Source organism: Haliotis rubra, unplaced genomic scaffold (genome assembly GCF_003918875.1).
Source record: "Haliotis rubra isolate DU_JTF1 unplaced genomic scaffold, ASM391887v1 Scf1124, whole genome shotgun sequence".
Taxonomy (NCBI): domain Eukaryota; kingdom Metazoa; phylum Mollusca; class Gastropoda; order Lepetellida; family Haliotidae; genus Haliotis; species Haliotis rubra.
The window spans coordinates 255,543-277,999 of record NW_025765031.1 but is presented as its reverse complement, the minus strand read 5'-3'; the positions used below and the strand labels follow the sequence as shown (position 1 = coordinate 277,999).

General features: G+C 44.2%; 1 protein-coding gene across 1 annotated transcript in view; it reads left to right on the top strand.

Annotated features, from left to right (window-relative positions):
* The first annotated feature begins 18,000 nt into the window (after window positions 1–18,000).
* The window catches only part of LOC124290469 (opioid-binding protein/cell adhesion molecule homolog), a 42,644-nt gene continuing 38,187 nt past the window's right edge, over window positions 18,001–22,457 (top strand). The window contains exon 1 of the mRNA XM_046727174.1: window positions 18,001–18,124. Coding sequence (XP_046583130.1) covers window positions 18,058–18,124 — 67 coding nt within the window. The 5' untranslated portion in view covers window positions 18,001–18,057. The remainder of the gene's footprint in view (window positions 18,125–22,457) is intronic.

Below are 22,457 nucleotides of genomic sequence, written 5' to 3'. Positions count from 1 at the left end.
TCGATTACGTCAGTCAGTATCTTCAATGGCGCCGTGACGATGTCATGCCGTTGATAACCGGTTACCGTTCCGTAGTGCTATCACGATCAATATTATAATACGTATGTGGCATCAGTGCGTTTCGGTGACGTGCGTGGTTGCCGTGCGCGTGCGTTATCGCAATGCAAAAGCTCGCTCGCCGTGGAAAACCTCGTTCAGACCACAGTTGCAACATGCCAGCACACAATATATACCAAATTAAGTTCAAGACAGCGTCTACGCAGAGATTAAAACGGTAAAGTCAAGCGAGCCAGCGCCATCACGTTTAGCGTCAAGTTTCCCCATAGGCACACGTATTCGTCGCGATGCGTTGTTGAATATTGTGTTAAAGCAGCGTAATCAATAGTCTCAATCATCAATGCAAGAATATTACTTCAGTAATACGTACCTAAGGTAATGCGTCAGAGTCATTGTTAAACAATATCGTCCCTTCCAGACTGGCGTAGCCAGTCGCTTATTCATACTTCCCGATAAAAATAATAACGCATTTCCTCAGAAGTCCAAATTCAGGTTGCCGTTACGCAAACATAGATCGCGCTCGCAAGCGCTGGACCGTTGTCGACAATACCAGCAGGCGACTTGTGGTTCTTCCGAGACGCCCGCACCACCAGAACACGATAAACTTCGACGTAACAATAACGAAATTTCCAATCGACCGCATCATAATCAATAGCCATGGCGATAAAGCAACGAAAACCCCGTATATCGACGATGGCATATTTAGCCTGCGTAAACATCAGATTCTTCCCAAATTTCAGTCGGTCGATATCCTCTTTTCCTTCCAGCATGACGATGATGATCATCGATGATGAATAACGGGGGGTTAGTTCATCATCGCGCATTTTATTTACGAAAACACTTAAGTTTATATTGGTCGTTATCGCCAGCGTCTGCTCGGGTATCGTAAATACGATCGCTTCATGCATTTGTCCGTTACTGAGCAGTTCAGATTTCTTAGTCAGTAAGCGAAGATTTGCGAATTGCCCTTCTTTACAAATATTGGTAGACGAACATCCTTCATCGTACCAAAATGATTTCAGAGACTTCAATATTTAATTTTAGTTTATATTCATCGGCGCTTTACTTATTCGCCATGTATCGAGTTACAAAAACATTATTCGTAGGTATTTCGTCCACTTCAAGGCTTTTCACAGGAAATACATAACACTGAAGTAATAAGTCAGTTCATTTCAGTTACAACGTGCCGTTCGACATACAATCAATGTCCTCAGTTAAAGTCGGATACGAAGGAACGCCGTGCATGAGCTCGTCCTCTCCACTCTTCCACCTCTTCAACTTCTCCTCCTTCTTCCTCTCCTCTCCTCTCCATCATCGCAAACCGTATTGATATTGACTCATCTGCTATTATTCACGAAAAAGAGACATTGATTATCACTATTATCAGTATCATTAAAGTCGCCGAAGGCGGTCGACAGTGGAACGATATGATGGTACGTTTTACTGCCCTGCGCACTTCAACGGCGTTGAAAACAACAATGCCACGAGGTTAACATTTTCGTTATCGTTCGAAGTGCCACAAAGAATAAAAGATCTCGAAAGAAGTATGCCGAACGTCATTATCAGCCCAGATGACGGGGAGCGATAAACATATTCGTAATATTCAACAATATCGGAGGGGACATCATCATAAGCCTCCACGTTACCATGCGGGGATTCCGCACGTTTACGACCTGAAATGAGGAAATATAACAAATACATGTTCAGCTCACATTGCTGACGAATCCCCGGCAGCCGACCGCTGACAATACAGACAGTTGAGGCATCGATTACGAACATACTTTCAGAATGAGAGCGTATCATGCGGAAGAACAATGAGACCACATGTTAGCCGGTCGTTGTCGACCGAGCCAGTTTTCACGTCGCTTTTGGTTCGTTAACATCAGCCAGCAGAACAATAATAATACTGCGTCAACCCGGTCATATCGTCAGTTACCACCGCCCCCCAATGCCGTCAGAAACAGATCGTCAGTTCATCTTCAAATCGATACGCAGCTCAGTGGTTAAAGTACCGTCGCCCATCGCCATCCTGCCCGATCTCTCACATGGAAAACCCGCCTGGCGTCCGCCAGATGACGTTGAATGTCGTTAAAGCCGCGTAAACGTAAACGAACCACCACCAAAATTGAAGGTGCCAGTACGTTGAATGGTTTAAAGTCGTCACTGCAAGCCGATACCAGCTGGTTCACAATCAGTAGGCGTTGATCGTCCCGAACTCAATAAGATTGAATATGCATCAAACCGACGATTGAAATCATCACGTTAGCAGACAACGCACAACACGTACGCACTCATGTTCTTCATATCAATATGATTTATACCCTGAAACTCACCTGATTCAATATATCACGTGCCACGCACGCAAAGCTACCGGTCATCACGGGTTCATTCAGAAACATATGTATTTTACAGCACTTCGGCTGCGAGCATTTAAGCTTCGAAAAATGTATACGAGCCATATTAAGCACATTCAAATACAGCCAGCAACGCCAGTTCGATGGTATACCCTTCTCAATACAATATTAATAATACCGCCACGTGATATCGGTCTGAGTAACACGGCGATAGCGCAACGAATTAGCACAACAACGATTCGATACGAAATGACCATCAGCACAAAGCCCCGTTCACGAACATGCGGCAATAATATATTCACTGATGCCAAACAGCGTTTCGCCCCGTTAACAGCGTTCGAAAGTCAACATTAATCCCCGATCGATTCAACACCGGTTCAACCAATAACTGGAATAACTAACTGTCCACCAACTAACACCCGACCAACAAACATTGAGTCGATTTACGCCGTTTTTGGCAATATTCCAGCACAAGGTCAAACATTGCACCATGTGAATCAAACCGGTTTTTTTCGGCCGACGAGTTTATCAACCATCATCGCCCGAACACCACCGAATGAATGAATGGTCAGCATGTGTCAATAAGAATAAACGAAATGGCGATCAACAAAAGTCCAGCAATGGTAACATATTCAAATATATCATAATGCCAGTAAACAACACCAAACAAACCGATGAACAAATGATATGTCTTTACGCTAACAGCATCTTATCACCCCGTATTGAATGTTCCGACATCCTGTTTCACGTAAGATCACCAGACAAGTGCCGCCTAACACTGCTCGAACAGCGCATGGTTACCTTTCGGTCATTCCGTGACAGAGATTTTACATAACAGAATGGGCAAATAAAGTCCCCCTGATGATGGCCAGACATTAGCCGATTAAAGAACCGTTCGGTTGATAGCGCAGTTGCGGACCAAAGGTGCCAACCGTTTGATATCCGCCGCAGTTTTCACAAATCTGGCCTCTTCAAATGCAACGCAGCGCGCTGATAGCTCTTATTTTGTTAAAACACGTCAATACCACATTAACGAACAATGCGGCAGCGACCATTGTTTAGTGCGGTTTATTTACCTTCCCCGTGGAAACAGAGTCGTGGCTTCAATATCAATGCAACTACGTAAAAGTTTCGGCGCGCGACGACAACGCTTTACCACCATGCCAGCAGCGATGTAACTTGGTCATAGATATGAATGTTCGGTATGTGCGTCTCGTAAAACGTCAATATCAGTTTATTCAATACTAACTTCCGCATCATAGTTGTGACTTCGAGAATTTGTTTGCCCGACCGTTACGCAAATGCAACAGTTACCATAAGTATTATCGCTCTAGTTCAAGCCGACCAAAGTCAAAATGCCGAATTTTTGCGTCACAGCTGCCACCACGGGCTGTTTGTTTTTCGAAAATAATATTCTCATTTTCTCATCTCAACATATACTTGCTTTCACTTCGGTGAATAAACAGCGCCAGTGGCGTTCACACCGACACACAGCGCTTCTTCCGTCATACCATGCGCATGCTTCTGAAGGTTATTGGTTCTTCAAAATGTATACAGTATTTCGAAGGTATGTTGAAGTCTTCAGCAACTCCATGCCAAAGATACCAACGGGATCGCGTGTCACGACTGCCGACACGCTCAGTTGCAGCAGACGATGTCATGCGCTGATCACTGGATTGTTCGGTTCAGACCGATAGACTGCCGCCACAGCTTCGAACAGTCGCCGGCGGCGTAACATCAACCACCACCACACATGCCCGCTGTTTCATATACTGCAGAGCGGTACGGTTATCGTAAAGTCGCCAGCATTGATCGACGTGCGCGAAAGCATAATCAGGCGTCAGCCCGATGAAGTAGCCACCAGAAATCCATTTATGCTACCGGCAAAGAATAAAATGCTCCGCATCCGGTAGATACCGATGGAGAATGCAATACGACCGCCGGAGACATTGCCGATATCACATCTTTAATGCTTTGCTGACACAGCTGCAAGCTTTGTTTTCTTCAATACTCGCCATAAAGGCCTGCTGGTCTCGCACCAGACAGCCGAAGTTCGAAAACACTGAAAACTAATCATAGCGAAATTTACTCGATTTGTATTTGAGTTTCAAACTCCAAACCCCGTGAAGATTTCATTACAATGACTATTTGCCGCGCCCGCGGCGTAAGTGGTTATCGCCCGAAGATGGGGACTGACCGCGTCGAAAATAAAACACAGTACTGTTGACTTTGTCGGTACCGAAGTTTGTTCGGAGTCGTATATAGCCCGGAGCGGTATTCGTCATTCGAACAACGGCCAGTTATCCGAAAACAGCCGACGTTCGATCAGTTAGTCAACAGCCATACCCACGCAAGTCATACGAGCGAAACATTCCTCGCCATCGATCAGTACCGACCACCGTCGTCTTCGTTTATCAGCACGGTTGTTGAATATTGACTAACCGTTCATGTCACAAAATAATTGAAGACAGGTTGAAAGTGTATATCAACAGCATAACAGATTTTGCTCGATTTCATTGTTGTTAAGCATATTATGTCTTCCCCGTAACGACAGTTTTACGATTCCAGTCAATCAGTCGAAACTTCGTTTTCAGGAGCAAGCATTTGCTCGCCAACCAGATTCGAATGACGAAGTCGGGGATCGATCGATCGATCGAGTTTCGGTTTCGGTACCAGTTAAACATCATGATAAAGTTCGACGCCAGTTCGGCGACATGACGCCAATCACTGGGATTATCACCAACACCGGAACGTGAAATATTATATCGGTCACGCATTTAGTTACGAATATCTGGTCAAGAAATACCGATTTATCATCAAGTCCCACGGCGATGTTTAGGTACCGTTATCGTCGTCAGGCAATACTGATTTATCTCTCTTCATGTTCATACAACTACGCTTTGTCGCATCATTTGAAAGGTATAAGCACCACACCACGTTAAGATCAGAATCGGGTGGTGTCGATTTGCCGACATTATTAGCCAGATCGGTTTGCGCCGAACGAATGACCGTTCGACCCGACCGATATTTACGCCAATTTCATTTTCATACCATTAATTCGAGTTTCCATTATCAGACCATTAACGTCTCGCTTAACAACGATTTGTTCAACGTCGTAGAACAATTTGCTCATCGATTTATAGTCATCGAATTCGTCGTCGCAGCACGATCCATATCGAGATACCAGTCATGCAAAATTTTCAACTGGTGAATAAAATAAGATGAATGTCTTTATGAAGAAGCCATGCCAATACCTTCTTTATCGCACGTTATGCCGTGAAATCACCGACTTCACGCAATTCACTCCACGCAGTTGCTGCAGCAGCAAACGCGTATTGTTGAAAAGCCCCATGCTGAATTGGTTGAAATCAATGGACAGCCGAAGCCGTTAATAATCAAACATCGAAAAAGACCGGTTAGCGTCATTTTCAGATTTTCCATCCAGATGTTAGCGCAAGAAATGTATAACATGCGTCATAACGCGTTGCCGATTGAAAGTGATGACCACGATGAACATGAACATAAACTTCCCGGAGCAGCCGAAACATTCAGTCATGACCTTTCAGCGCGAAGCGAGTCTTCAGCCACCAACAATTTCGATATACCCGACAGTCGCGCTATCGTTGAATTGTCGGTGTTCGAAACGTTATGCTTAGAAATGACGATTGTTACTCATCGCGATAATCTTCGATCAATTTAACGGAACGCCATAATGTCGAAACGAATGTAATCTTCATCTTCTTTCAATGACGGCCGTTGACGTCAACATTAAAGCAGTTTATTCGAAGCGAATGCAGCGCGCAATGTGAATCGAGGACCGTTCAGTGATGGTTTATAGTTCCGAATATATAAATTTTCAATCACCACAAGATGATACGATAAATAATATCTCCAGCAGAAACATCAACCGTCATATACTATCAATAGTTTTCTGGCGATCAACATTGATCCAACAGAAAACCAAGATGCGAGGTCTAAATCGGCTTCAAATATCTGCTTCATTGTAAATCCTGGTAGTTGTGATCCCATAAGCGTCGATCATGCCAGCAATTTCGTCACCGTTCACGATTAAAAATGAAGATTGGGTTACGAAAACCATTTCATGGTTATTCACGTATCAAAGTACAAGACAGATAGGTCGGCCGTCTGCCCAAAGAAGGGTTAATATCGTCCACCACACCCGCAACAGCGCAAAGTTTGGGGAACGGTGCGATCCCAGCAGCATGAAAGGTTGTTCGTCAGAATAATCACCAACGAATCTGAAAACAACCAGCGTATCTTCATCATCGCAGGGTATGACGCCGGTAGTGACAGAAGACTTGCATATTGCGTAATGGTTATTAAATGCACCAGTCACCGCAGTACGATCAGTATCGTTGTTACCGTAATGCGTCAGTAACCAAACGTCGGCGTTATCAACATCAAAAACGGTGACATGATACAACTCCTTCCGTTCATTGAGCGCGACGTTAACACAGTACCGTATGCCAGGAGCAGAACGGCACAGCAGTTCGCGCGCATAAATTGAATTGCTTCCACCATCTGGCACGACGCAGCCTGGTATTCGTGTTGATTATCGAATATCGTTAGGTACGTCAAACATGAGTCTCCATGTTTCAGATCGCGTCATTCAAGTTCGTTCATGTTGAGAAGATACTCTGACTGGCAATATCTTCATTGCGCAGTTATTACACGCCGTCAGCAGGAATACCGGGTGCTATAAACATACAAACAAACCATATTTGTCCCTGGAACGACATCAGTTCGAGCAAAAGTCTATTATTAACAAATACCACGACAAAGTTGAATAAAATCGCTCTATATATATTTGTTACCAGCTGAACAATTCGAAACAGCAACAGTTATCATCTTTGGCTGGAACAGTTTAATCGGCAAACCAGGCCTGCCGGGGAAAGTCACGAGAAAAGAAAATATCTTCGTTCGTCATTACGGGTCGCACGTAGATTGTTATTTAATTTATCGTCGCTTTAAAGATATTAATTATCAGCGATACAACAATAAGACATTGACTGAATATCAAAACATCGGGATTGTGAACCCGTACCTTTTGAAGACGAGACGCGGCTCATCTCACCGTCCGTTAGCGGAACCGTTTTCGCATTGCGTCAACCCAAAGCGATCGAGGGTTAGACGCAATCACTAACATATATATCCGCAGCTGATTTGATTCCGGAGAGCATACACATACAGTTGTTGCTGTTATTACATTTGGAACATGAATTCGAGCTTAAAGCGGTGCCGTCACAATGCCGAATTCCAGTATCCTTCCACAGCCGCGGCTCGCCGGAATAAACAACAGAATGGCAATAATTGTTCGTTTGTTCGTTCGTTGAGGTTCAGCCATCACCGCGAATCGACGTAATCCGAAGCGATCAACAACATGGTTAGTCGATTCGGGGAGAAGAAAATGTAATCAATGCTTGTTGAAGCAAACACCGAGACCCGAACATCCTTCACCAGTTACGGGTTGCCGAAATATCGGGCCTAACCGGAGCACGACAAACAGAAGAGGGAAGAATGGTGAAAATGATAGTATACAGAAAACGGTTGTTTATGCATATGACACTCGAAAACACCGATTCTCATTGGCGGAGATATCTTCTTCATGCAGTATTTCTGGCAACATTTCATTATGAGTACGCATTGTTTGAATGGCGAACATGCCACCTTCGCGGTACAAAATGATCATCTTCAACAGCGAGCCGATCGCCTCTTCGCGGGACAACACCCGTCATCGCGAAGCCAGAAGTCGGCCAATAGCTCAAACAGATCAACCTAAAGAAAGCGATTACGCACGTCTGTGGTTTATGGCAAGCTCCACAAATCAGTGAAGAAAAATTTCGGGTCTCGACATTGAAAGTATTTTGTTATCACGGTTAAACGGTTTTCCAACATGTTCATTCAGCGACCAGACGTTAGCGAGCTTGCGCGCTGATCATATGTCTCTTCTTCGGCATGGTTGAACACCACCACCACACCGGTCAATTGTTTTGGCATGTACCAGTCGTCAACTTCGGAAGTCAGATGCCTCCCCAGTAAAACACTATGCGTTTTGGTGACGATATGAACGTTTGTTCAGTCACTTACTTACCGATACCACGTCAGAAAGTTTACGCGTCGCCGCCTGACGCAAACGCCTGCCTTGTCATTGTTAGCCATCTCGACGGCCCTCCGTCGCCGATGCCAGAGTGGCGGGAAAGAATGCAATGCCGATGACGAATGGATATGTCGGCGTCAGCCCGGTGGCAAGTCGCAGCGAGGAATGGCGAAAGAGAAGTCCGCATATGTTCGAAACACACGGAAACCAATATGTTCTTCTGTCCGCCAGCATGAGCCGCACGTGAGTGAAATTCGAACAACAAAGCCGTTCACTTCGTCGATAGTATACAACATCAATACGGCAGCCAATAATATCTGGTCACAATAATTGGTTCATCGTCAATCGAATAGCCACAACACCGCTAAGAACACCATCCATCATCATCACCACGCATCCAACATCATACTTCCGTCCGTCATCATCAATACATTCGTAGTGAGTGGCTTGTTGCGATAACATGGCACCAAGAAGTCGTGGCCGCCAGAAGACTTCCCGATGACGATCATCGTGGTGCCCAGATTCTTTGCTGCAAACACTGGACAACACGATGTGGCAGATTACCTTCCGTGAAGCCAACTGTTACAGAAGCCCTCAACATGGTTAAAATAGGCTCCAGATACCTTTCAACATCAGCAGCAGTACCATATTTTCTACCGAAACTTTAAGAGTATTTAGACCGAACGGAGCATCGGCATATCGTAATTCAAAGCTCGCTTCATAGCGAATCAATATCGTTACCTGTAAACAGTCAATAAACAATAAACAATACTTTCAGATAAATACGCCCGTAACATTCTGTTATAAGTGTTACCACGCTCCCGGCCATTTCTGTCGCACGTGCCTATCCGTAAGACGTCGACGCCGCCCCAATCGGCCGCTGATCAACATTTAAATCGCTGCCTCAGCCGCCAATACGTTGAACAAGCTACCGCGCAGCAGCTTGTGTCATTCCCGCCGTCAGGCGAGATGCAGGTACGTAGATCGATTCAACACGACGATCAGTTTGCTCACGGTTTAACATTCCGTTAAATATCAATGCGGCATCACCGGTATTTCACCACGTAGTGATCGACCATCATCATCGCATTTGCTGCTGACGACGCCGCTGGGTCGTCAAACGTCTGCCAGACCTCGTTTGTCACAACCGTCATCATACAAGCCGAATGACGCAAATCCTATCAATCTCCGCTTATCATCGAACGACAGCCGTTATTCAGCTGCCCCGAATAGCTGGCGGGTTGGTTCAGCACCATGCCTGTGTTCAACGTTCGACTTCGAAGCCGACAATACGTCATCGCACTGTGCGGACTATCATGCCAAATGATCAGATTGTCAGATCATTATTTGTTATTATTACAACAGAACAAAGTATGCCAGTCGAAATCAAATCTACGATCACTTAAAGTCGTGCGGTATTATTTGTCCAAGTACGTATCGTCGTTCACAAAAATATCATAAATACACGCGGATGTAATCAACGTCAAACAAAACGCCAGTTAGTGGAAAGACAAAACCTCGCCCGATAATGTCCGCCCACCATTTCATCTTCACTGCTCTCCGCCAATGAAGCAGAACAGCTCGACGAGATCATCGTCGAATGCCACCATGCAACAAAGTCAGTTACGCATTGTCTGAATTAACGTCACGCTTCGTCGTAAACGAACGTATCGCAACATGTTCGCCGACTTCAAGGACGATGTCATCGCATTCACCTGGACGATTTATTTCGTTCCGTTCGATTAAAAGGTTCGCGACCGACAGCAGACGCTTCCATAGCCGGAATATTTCACGATGCGGGTAAAAACGAATCAATCAATATCAAGATTATAACATACCGAATTGTCCTGTGACCGGCGTACGTTCCGCTAGATTGGCATATAAGATAAAAGGTTTCCTTCAATCAACGTAGAAGACGAGATTGAACACGTCCCCGAAAAGTATACCGTCCGCTTATTTCAGACTTCGCATAACATAAAGATAAAGGTGTTTCAACCGTCCGCAGAAGAATATACGAACATGTGCCAACGACGAGCGAATCTACGCCGCATGTCAGCTCCCCAAGAGAGCGTTGGCGTTTAAAATCATCATACATTTCAACGTTGACGTTTTCCACCACCGTTCGGTTCGGATAAGAACTCAAAACATCATCGTTCTTTAAAATACCGTCGAGAAACACGAAAATAGTATTCACCTGTTCCTCAACCATTAAAACAATATCCAATGCAAAATATCAATGATTCGTCAAAATGTCCTCACGAACGAACAGTATTCAATATCAAATAAATAAACAACAACAACAACAACAACAACAAACAAATAAAGCAACAACAAATAACGTCAATAGTCGTTCAACAAACCGTCACCAACGCAGTATATGTCGAATATCATCAAAGAGAATGGGGTAAAGCCGTCGACAATAGCAAAACCGAATGACCGGTGACACGTTCGCACCTTTGGTTATGTTTCAGAACAGCCCCATGTTCGCCAGAATTTCAACATCAGTATTTAGCGATAGCTTAACTGATGAAAGCCCAAACCCGACCGTTCGTTCCGGTATTATCACGCCATACACCAGATAACGGAGCGAAACTATTCGGCGAGTGTAATAGAAGATATTCTATCGAACATTTGATAGCGCGCTATGTCAACGATGTTCTGACGATCACCTTCGAGTCGTAGTGAACCGCAATCAACGATCATAAACAAAATTCCAGCACGCATCATTCATCATACCATAAGAACCGCCCCTTCATCAACGCGCATCCGCGCCGATCGCAACAATACATCACCGCGAAGTGACGAACTTCAGTCGCATCAGGTTAACAACCGCAGTCTCTGCATCGAATAGACGAAAAGCAGTAATTATAAGAGCGCGTTCGGGTGTAGCATGTGGAAATCAGAATGCAGCGCCGCGATTGCGGTAGTGTTGAGGCATATACTGGGGTCGTCCAGCATAAGAGCGCAAGATGTTTAATGGGTGAGTTCGACAGCCTTTGAGCATCAGCGTTACTCCGGTACCAGAACACGTATGCGAGAACAAGAAATATACGCCACATCTTCGGTTTTACAGAATATGACTGGCGAATGAGGTTCACCGTTTCATAGCCATACGTGCCGATGCAAGCAGGGCACAGGGCCTGTGTTCGAATCTCGATTACGATTCTGGCGTTCAAAGACGATACGGCAGTTCACCAAGGAAATGGTTAAAGACAGTTCTGCTTTAGTCAGTATTTAATATGCTTCCTTTCACCTTCACGATGAATATGTAATGCAGCATATATCATAAAGTATCAGCACCAAACTATACGGGACGTGGTCGCGCCGCAGTAGCGAACACAGAACATGGATGCCAAACACGGTCAATTTGCCGCGGCTATCAAAAGATCTTTCGGCAAAACATATTTTGCCGAAAACCGTTTTGCCGAAGAAAGAAAGTTCATAAAAATAAAACGATAATGAAAAGAGTCTTCGACGCCAGAAGCCGAGTTCCATCGTCATCATTTTGACTTCGTTTCGATATCAGTTTGCATGACAGACCGATTACCGTTGTTGTATCAGCGGAATATTGCAAGCCCAGTTCAATGCCGAGTCATCGACGGCGAGCCACCTATCCTTCGCCATGCCAAGCCTGAAAGCGATATCTCTCGAAATCATCATTTGGCCTACCTTACCTTGAACACGCGTCTGTTCAAGGAACTCAGCACGTTGAAGCGTACCGTGAACATAAATGGCCCCGACGACAAGTGATTGGTCGACGGATGTACGCTCGACGAAGCAAATGAATATCGCAAATATAACGCAGTGATATCGATATTAGAACAGCCATATCGCAACGATGAACCGGTAGCATATTGAAGAGTTTCCGTCAGCGTCGCAACATGAACCGCAGTATGTCAGCGGTGAAATCGTCGCTAAACACGCATCGTAAACATATCCGCAGTATTTTAACAACGACGGAATACGAACCGCAAAGCATATCGTTATTCATCACAACGACGCAGCACGTGGAACATTAACCGCAGCATAAGGGAGTTTCAGCTAAACGACGTATATCGCGTTACGAACGCAGCATGTTTACCGGCATAGCGCATATCGCATGAACCGTACAACGACACGGGTAACAGATGCGTCTTCAGTACGCCCTTCGCCATTGGGTTTAGATATACATACGTCAACAGTATGACCCAGCATCAACGTTAACACCGCAATCGGCGACCGTGAATAACCATATACCGTTTTTATTGCGGAATGACTGTCCAAATGTCAGGGCACGGGCAATGCTTCGTAGTCGACTTCGTTAGTATTGATGTTCGTTCACCCGTGCGTCATTACTCGTAGCACCGCCTATCAACGACGAATATAGTTCGCGGAAGCCAAATGGCGACGCGACGAGCGAACTGACATAAGAAGCTCATCGGCGATCAATACTAACGCAAACATAAGATCTTACAAACGACGTTATTTTATCACGAATTATCATACTTCTCCCCACGGTTTCCTGCTGGTCACCAAAATATCGTTTCAAAACCCTTGTCCGAAGCCGAATACAACCCCAAAAAGATATGGGTGGCGACAGAAGAGTGTCAGAAATAGCGACGAAATTTAAATCGAAACGACGAATATTCAAAGCGCCATAGAAGCATCGGTTTGCGCCAGGCCCATACTAACGGAAATATTAGCCGCCTAACGCATTTACCTTCAACCGCACAGACGCGTAACTCCGAAGTGTCAATATGCCCCAGGTATACGGAGCCAGCGATCAGAACAGTAGCATCATGCGCCGAACGTCAACATTTATCACCGAAACACCGTAAAATCCATCTCTCGAAAATAATCCGCTTCGACAGACAGATGCCGTTAACTTCGCGTCTTCGTTGAAAGTCAATGTTGCAGCAGCGAATGGGTTTGTGTTTTCGTCGGCGGTGCGGGTCAACAGTCAGGCATGACAACGCAAGTCGTTGATACCGTTATCGATGCAATGATAAGACGTTATACAGTTGTTCATGCAGCTTCATTGTGGAACATCGTTTCAGCAACTGATGTTGAATCACTATCATTTTGCCGTGATAGTTTATCACGATTACCGTCATCCTTGAAGACCTTATCAATATTTACCGTCATCGACATTGACTATACATGCCATTTCAGGTAGAAGTAATTTATTCTTTAGTCATGCCAGTTCGCCGACAGCGCAATTAGATAGTAAGGAGCCAGCAAACGTTCGCTCAACATCTGCCGATCAATACGGCGTTAACGTTACGTATTCGGTTATTGATCAATAATAGCGTGCCTACTGTCGAAGTAGCGATACCGAAGAATTCGCGATAATGGATGCGCCCGCCTTCCTTCTCCGCATCACTTCCATTTCTCGCCCGTCTTCTTCGCCTTCTTTCACCGTTCTTCCTTCCTCTTCTTCGTTCTTCCTAATTCGCAGTCTTCCTCTTCCTCTCTCGATTCGATCTTCGATCTCGACGCCGAGGCCCGATGAAGAGCTCTATCTGAACTCGAAGAACTTTGCTTGAGTCGTTCACCACGCACGAGCTTCAGCAAGCCTGCTCGATTGCTCCAGTTTCGAGGTTCGGTTCCATGTTTGCGTGTTTTAAATAACATAATATATTCCTCGTATAGTTCAAGATCGCATGCGTGTCGTAAGAGGCGATCATCAGGTGAACATCGACCTTGTTTAATAAACAGCCGCACGGATAGTCCATGTTCCGCCGACTCGCAGAACAAATAATACCTTCTGGTATTTACGACGATGGCATGTCAAGCCGGGAAAGTGACGGTTAATAAAATGTCCTCGAATGTTCCTGATGCAGCTTCCGGCCCGGGAAGTTAGTATCAGTAGGTTACACGTACCGTTCGTCGATGACGCTGAAACACGATCGACACGGCATGCACATCGCCGGTCCGAAAAGTTGAAAGCTTCTTTAAGAATGGGTGAGTTTGAATAACGCCGCCAATATCAGCAACACGACGGGGACAATGGGGAATGGTCATCACTACGTGATAAACTGGTTCGGCGCAGTCAACGCTTTACCGGTGTCCTCCGAAATACCCGTGAATGAACGCACCCAGATCACGATGCCAGAGAAAACGACTGATAACCGAGCTTTAGTCGTTAGCATATTTTAAAAACGATTATGGTCTTTGGCGTAGCGATTCTTCAGAGGACCATGTTTAGCCTTTGTTTGTCATACTTTCAGAATTATTATTTAAACCATTCATTGGCTAAAGTCTGAACATTAGCCGTTGCCAGCCGCAATGGTTCGGCACCGCGCCGTAATGAATGCCAGCTCACGGACAACAGCAATCCCAGCGCGCATCGGCATGCCGTTATCTGCTTTTGAGCAAATGTTCACTGGCCTGAGTTTCACTTCTGCGCAAAGTTCAGCCACGTTTCGATCAAAACCGTTTTAGTTAGTGCCTGTCGAGACATAATCACGTCGGAAATTGCCGCCCGCGGCTCGCTTCACCGACGATCGATCGACCGACCGAATTTGCATACGTCGCTTCTTTTAGTAATAGTTCAGCAACAGGCATCGACCAGAAATTGGCCGTTATCAACGCTTCGGCCCACCACCACCACTTCGACGCAAAAAGGTGTATGACGCCTACTTGGGTCGTTTGGGCTTTATTTTCGACTAATATATTCTGTGGTCGGGACATAAAGCAGCTCGTTATACCCGTCGCTTATCATCCCGTGATATCTATTTTTTACATGGTGCGCCTTTCCCGCCTTGTTGTAATAGCTCGGCTAAAGACATGTTAAAATTGAACTACGTTTATAACGAACATGCTTATAACGAACTGACGGGTATAACGAGCTGCTTTATGTCCCGACCACCAGAATATATTAGTCGAAATGCGAAACGCGGTTATTATGGAGCTCTTTAAGGGCGTTTAGAGGTTGGAAGAACATTAATTCACACCTTTTCTTTACACGTCGTTTCAGAGCTAATTGCGAGCAACGAGTCTTTCCATTGTGATATGGAATCTCAGTAGGCATACTAATAAAACCGGTTTTAGTCCGAAACGTAGACTTGCACAAGTAAATAATTAATGGTTTAAATGAACATTTATGAAAAAATACAAATATCCGATTGGCATCCTTCTGTCCACTTATGTCGACTTGCCCTTTAAAGGATAGGATTACTATATTATCCATGGGCTAAGCATTCAGTACAGCCTTGGTGCAAGGCTATTCGGTACAGTAACAGCAGCCTTATGAGTAGACTTGCTCAAGCTCCAAAGGTAATAATTAATAGTTTAAATAATAATTCTAAAAATATAATAAATAAAACTAAAACATGGTCCCTCTAACAGAATCCCGCCTATATATAAAGATATATGCCTTTTTATTGCAAATATCACTAAGCATGCAAAAAACAGTTTATCTGTCCTTTTCTCTGCTCATCAACAGATCTAAGAGCCGCGTTCGATTCCACAGATGGTTGCAATGTGTGAAGCCCATTTCTGTAGGGACGATGGGGTAGCCTAGTGGTTAAAGCGTTGGCTCGTCACGACGAAGACCCGCGTTCGATTCCCACATGGGTACAATGTGTGAAGCCCATTTCTGGTGTCCCCCGTCGTGATGTTGCTGGAATATTGCTAAAAGCGGCGTAAACCAAACTCACTCACTCACCCATTCTTAAAGAAGCTTCCTGAGCACAACATTTCAGGACCAGCCCGAGATAACACGATAAAACGTTATCAGTCATGGAGCATTGTTTCCACAGCGTCCTCGACGGGGCAGGAGTGTTACATTACATGGTAACCCCTTCCCCCTGTCTAACCCCCTCCCCAGGCCAGATGCCCATCAGGAACATTCCAGGGACACGGTGGTATTTTTATGCTCGGCGACAATACTTCCAGCCCGGAGAGACAGGGATGAGATCTCGCTTCTGCCGCATCTCCATCGCCCCACGTGATAAGAGGTGTTTTGTTCTCGGATCGGGGAACATATTACGTTCTGCAGTCTGGAGCGTTTTAGTTTGGTCGTTGTTTGGCGCCGCAGTTACACAATTCCAGCTATATGGAGGCAGTATGTTATTAATAAAGTCTGGACCAGACAATCCTGTATCAACAGCATGAGCATCCATCGAGTGACAATTGGGATGCGATGACGTATGTATAACAAGTCAGCGAGACTGACCGAATCCAGTTAGTCGCCTCTTACAACACGCATGCAGTCTGGATATACAGGAAATATATTATGTTATTTAAAACACACAAAACGAATGTACATGGAACCAAGAACAAAGAACAAACCTTAGAGCTGCGGCAATCGAATGGGTACAATGTGGGAAGCCCATGTCTGGTGTCCCCGCTGTGATATTGTTGGAATATTGCAAATATGATTTTCGCTCCCATCGCTCTGGAAACGTTATGGCTTTGTTCATCGAGATCAACAAAGAGATCTTTTATTCTTGAAGCACTTCGAGGCAATGCTTGAAAAATGTTAATACCTCGTAAGCATTGTTGTTTTTAACACCGTTCTGAAGTGCACACTTAAGGGGCGAAGTAAAAACACATGCATCATACGGGCCAGACTTTTGTAATTACTGTCTCGTGTCATCTCCAATGTCTCTTTTTGTGAAATTAATAGCAAATATCAGATAGGTGTATAATGCAGTTTACAGAAACTGGTGGTGCCTCAGAGCTCAAAGCGGACAGAGAGAGAGAGAGAGAGAGAGAGAGAGATACGGGAGAGAGGCAGGGAGAGAGAGAGGGGATAGAGAGAGTGGGACAGAGAGGGTAGGATGGAGGGATAGAGGAGAGGCTCATCAGAGTGGAGAGAGAGTGGGAGAAAGAGGGAGGGAGGAGAGAATGCGAGAGGGGGAAGGAGGCAGATGCTTTATCCATTATCACGCGAATTCTTCAGTATCCACTACTTCTAAAGCCCTAGTAGGCTTACACTCTGTGTAGTCAATAGAAACCAGAATAGACTTCATTTACATTGTACCCATGTGGGAATCGAACCCGGATCTTCGAACGTGACGGGCGAACGCTTTAACCACTAGGCTACCCACCGCCCTAAAGAATTACGCTGTCCGGCAGACTGTCAGCCCCATCACATATTCCGTCATGCACTTCGAGACCCTGCACCTAGAGTAACATGTATGTCAATGTCAATGTAAGGATAACAATGACGGGTAAAATATTGATAAGATCAACAAGGACGATAATGATGACAATAATCATGATAAACTATCACAACAAAATGGCTAATGACAATAGTGATTCAACATAGTTGCACAAACGATGTTTACAGTAAAGCTTACATGAACAACAATAACGTCATAATCAGCAAACGTGTACATCGATAACAGGTCCAACGACGCACGTTATCACCTGTACCGGGCCCTGCTGAAGGAATCTCTACGTACACACCACCGGCAAAACACAAACCCGCCCATTCGCGCGGTTCCGTTGCAAGCATTGAAGGCTTTCAAACGAAACCCAAGTTTGCGAAAGCATCTGTCTGAAGGATTATTTCAAGAGAATATTGGATTAATTTTCAGAATGGATTTTACACAGTGTGTTTCATTTGTCATGTTGGCGTTCAGCAGTCTGGTGTTTCCTGCTACAAGTAAGTTTCCGTTCCTTGTCCTTGGCCATTGCTCCATGCCTGCATCTGGCAGTGAGGCTGAACACGCGCTTTGGGGGTGATGGAGATTCATTCTTATGACCGCTACCCCTGGGTTACACGTGTAATCTGTCACAGTTGGAAATTGGATAAACTGGCGATTAAATTTACTGGCTAATATTTTTCCGTTAAATTGTATTTGTAAACCGATACTTCTATGGCGCTGATTTGTCTTTGAATATACGATCGTTTCGGTTTAAATTTACAATCACTTAATATACAGCCTCCTTCTTGTGCCACACCCATATTTTTTAGGGTTTGTATTCAAGAGGAGAGGGTTTGGAAGCAATGTACAAGTACACTTGTTCCAATCTCCCCATGTGATATTTGTGCCAGGAACCACGTGAGTTGAAGTAGTGTAGAGCACGCACCGTCACGTGTTGTGTTTTTACCTAAACACAACGAGGAACCTTATGATATAATTCATGTCGCAATAAACGTGTTTAGCCGTTTCTTATGATATACTGCGTTCGGTATTGCTATACACCAGTTGACCAGCAAACCTCCTTAGGTATCCTGTAGTTCATGTCACGATATACTGGTTGCTCCACCAGGCTCCTTATGATATACTGCGGCTGAAGGGGTCATTGTCGGCACAGGTACTACAGATATGTACCCCAGGTACGTTTCTGTATACAGACATGTACCCTAAACTAAGACAAACTACAGAAACGTACCCGGTACCTAAACGACGGACGAGTCCATATTCCGCAACCCAAAACCGAAACCGTATGTAGTTATTCCCGTTCAGCTGATTGCGAGTGGTGTACGTTGTGCACCGTGAAATATTCGTTATACTGTGTATGCTCTTATATAAACTTCTGTAAACAGAAACGTACCTGGGGTACACATCTGTAGTACCCGTGTCGACAACGACCCATTCACCTATCCTGCAGTTCATGTTACGATATACGTGTTTAGCTGCCAGGCTCCTTATGATATACTGCAGTTCATGTTACGATATACGTGTTTAGCTGCCACTCCTTATGATATACTGCAGTTCATAGCGATATACTGGTTTAGCCCCACCAGGCTCCTTATGATATACTGCAGTTCATGTTACGATATACGTGTTTAGCTGCCAGGCTCCTTATGATATACTGCAGTTCATGTTACGATATACGTGTTTAGCTGCCAGGCTCCTTATGATATACTGCAGTTCATGTTACGATATACGTGTTTAGCTGCCCAGGCTCCTTATGACATACTACAGTTCATGTTGCGATATACGTGTTTAGTTGCCAGGCTCCTTACGTATTTAGCTGCCAGGCTCCTTATGATATACTGCAGTTCATGTTACGATATACGTGTTTAGCTGCCAGGCTCCTTATGATATCCTGCAGTTCATGTTGCGATATACGTGTTTAGCTGGCTCAGGCTCCTTATGATATACTGCAGTACATCCATTATACGTGCATCCATTACGTGCTTAGCAGCCGGGTTCCTTATTATATGCTGCAGTGCATGTTACGCTTTTCGTGTAACAGTCAGGTTATTTATGATATTCCGCAGTACATGGTGGGATATGCGTGTGTTAATAAGCCGCTGGGTTCCTTATGACATAGACTTGCGCATGTCTCTAAGGTAAAATTAAGAGCTTAAATGATAATTTCTAAAAGACTGGGGTCCTTGAACTGTCCGCTTTTCTAGACTTGCCTCTTCGAAGGATAGAATTACTATACATCGATGAGCTCAGCATTCTGTACAGCCTTGGAGCAAGGCTACTAATGACATACCGCAGTACAACTGTAGTAGTAGTCTGTCATACAAACCCTGAAGCAAATATATCCAAGAAGGCACTCTCAAGTCTAGAAAATGTGGCAAGTCTAGATTTCCACAGCTTCTGAAAATGAAGAAAGTCTCAAGGCTCGTTTTCATTGTGTTTTTTTTTTTACTATGAACTTTCTTTTCTGTAAAACGTGTTTTCTGTGAAATAAAGATATCTTTATTAAATACTGCAACAAATTTTACATTATTCGTGTTTAGCAGCCATGTTCCTTGTGATATACTGCAACGCACATTACGATACATGTGTTTAGTGCCTGGTATTTTATGATATACTGCAGTACATGATTCATGTGGAGAGTGAGAAGGGGAGGGAGGAAACGCTCTATTCATTATCTATTCATAAGCTAGAACACATCTTTGCCATTTCCGTGGCGGACACGGTATGGTGCTGAGACACCCTAGAATCATATCAAGGATTCGAACCACAGGTATAATATGTGCCTAAAGAACGCAACTCTCCTCACGGACTTACGGCGCATGGGGCGAGTGGGCCACTCACTTGCCCGAGTGTATTACAAACCAGATGTGGCGTATGTAATGCATTGTTCTCACATACATGCATGTTCACGAACAGACTGAGATAACGCTAGAATGAAGGTCTCGGGAGAACATCCGGGCTCTACCCATTCATGCCTGCATATCTGTACTGTACCTGGCTTGACTTGAAACACTGCTGCCTCCACGGCGCTACGCCATATCATGTAACGCTGGTGCATTTCGCCCTCTGTTTTTCCACATGCTACACAGATTTTGCATCTTATAATTACCTTTTCGTGTGTCGACAGAACTGCGGTTGTTAGAAACCTGTCTGGCTGAAAGTTCGTATCACTATATACACAGTGAGTAATAACGGTATTTACCGGTACACCTGCAAGGCGGGAACTGCGTGGAAATGAAGGGGCGGGTTTCTTCTCTCTTAAACTATGGCTTGTACCTTGATGAAAGACGGATAGATTAATTACGTGCACAATTTTGTTTGTTTATGATGTTAAATAATTGAGTGCAATTCCTGCAACATCCTAGTATCGAAGGTGTCGATGGGAACATCTGTTAACACCGTACCCCTTCTCAAATGTGTGTCAGGGTCGTCATTCTATTACTCATAGTGTCGGTGAACATATGTACGGTCTAGTTGTATAATATTGTCTCCCTTTAAAGACGAACAGTTGGTTTGACTTTCTATGGATTTAAGCTTATGTTATAATATTTTTATTTTGTTTTATCTTATTATTTAAGATGATGTTGAAATTCTGTAATAACCGAACATAGGATGATTCTGAAACATATATGCAAAGGGTATAGAACGTAAATTTCACAGCGTCCGGATAGTCTGTCTCACAGTCCCTGAACCACATTAATTTCCCTACTGCCTAGCCCTCTCTGCAGTGCTAAAGCCCTAAATAAAGCAAGTCTAGATTTCCTCAGGTTCTGAATCTCTGGTCTCCCTAGGGCTCCTTTTCAATATAAATGGGCTTGTTTGTTTACTATCAAAATTATATATATTCAGAGACTAAGCCCTTAGTCTAACGTTCGGATTGTATGTACTGTCTATTGTGTATGTCAACTTACTACCCGACTATTACAGTGATATTCCAACCTCTCACACCAATTACGTAACGGGTTGAACGTTTATATTTTTATTTTTATTTTTTATTTTGCTGAAATATTGAATACCTTGTTTGTTCAATGAGTTATTTATTGAATCGTGTATTATGTAGATTTATTCATATATTTGCATTAGCAAGATAATTATTTTAATGGGTGAAATAGGTGGAAATACATTCTATTTTCATCAGTTGTAGCACTAGTGATTGTTTCTCGACGAGCCAAAGCATCAACTTGTATTTTAAAGAACAGTGATGCTCTACGACCCTGTTTCTTGGAGGTCTGCCTGTATCCATTGCCAGATTGAGTTATAGGACGAGTTGAACAGAGCTGTCAACGTTAAATGTAGCGTGTCCTGGTGTTACAAACATAACACTCTCTTAGGGAATTTAACTGACGTAAATACATGCGAGATGATGTGGTTGCATGCGAGATGATGTAGGTTCTTTATTCGTGTTGGCACGATGTTCAGTCTCATGTCTTCTACGTTGGTTGGAGGAAGCCTTTTATCTTTATGATATGCAAGTCTAGATAAGCGGACAGTACGCCAGTCCTTTTCAGGGACAATTTGTTATTATGGCTATATAATCTGTAATGATAAAAACTGATTGATTGTTGTTTTACCCCACACTCAGTAATATTCCAGCTATATGGCGGCGGTCTGTAAATAATCGAGTCTGGACCAGACAATCCAGTGACGGACAGAATGAACATCGATCTAGGCAGTTGGGATGCGATGACATGTGTCAACCAAGTCAGCGAACATGACCACCCGATCCCATTAGTCGCCTGACAAGCATGGGTTACTGACGACCAATTCTAACTAGGATCAGTAAACTTGTACATGTCTTGGCTGATTGCGTAAGTGAGCATTCGGCAGTTG